The 430-nt window shown below is 55.3% G+C and overlaps 1 protein-coding gene across 1 annotated transcript in view; it reads right to left on the reverse strand.

The window, feature by feature from the left end:
* Positions 1-430, reverse strand: part of GALNT14 (polypeptide N-acetylgalactosaminyltransferase 14) — a 202,508-nt gene that overhangs the window by 5,545 nt on the left and 196,533 nt on the right. Inside the window, exon 13 of the mRNA XM_023511823.1 lies at positions 128-272. Within this exon, the coding sequence (XP_023367591.1) occupies positions 128-272 (145 nt within the window). The remainder of the gene's footprint in view (positions 1-127; positions 273-430) is intronic.

Genomic DNA, 430 nt, shown 5'->3' on the forward strand with positions numbered 1-430 from the left:
TCTCTGCTGCTGGACTCTGGGAACAGATGGCACCTGCCATCAGGGAAGAGCAGGGGATGGAGCTGACTCATCAGGTTGTGCCCTCCTCTGTGGTCCTCAGTCCTGTGTCCTCAGCCAGTTGCATTACCTGAGATTTGGCTTCCTTGCCTTTGAACTTGACACAGGGGCTCAACTTCAGGTTTGGGGCATCTCGGTTGTTCTGCCTTTGAGATTCCAGGCACTTCTGCCTCTGTCGGATATTGCCCTTCTGGATGGAGGAATCCTTGGGGACACTGCAGGAAAAGCCACAGGAGACAGGAGAAGCCACTGCTCTTTGGATGGGACATAGGGGAGGGGTTGGGTGGTGCTTTGACAGTGGCAGGACCCTCTCTCCTGGGGCTGTCACAAAGATTTGCACTGCTCGAAGGAGAGACTAGTGGGCCAGGAAGAC

This window comes from Otolemur garnettii, unplaced genomic scaffold (genome assembly GCF_000181295.1).
Source record: "Otolemur garnettii isolate 467f Iridium unplaced genomic scaffold, OtoGar3 scaffold00022, whole genome shotgun sequence".
Lineage (NCBI taxonomy): Eukaryota > Metazoa > Chordata > Mammalia > Primates > Galagidae > Otolemur > Otolemur garnettii.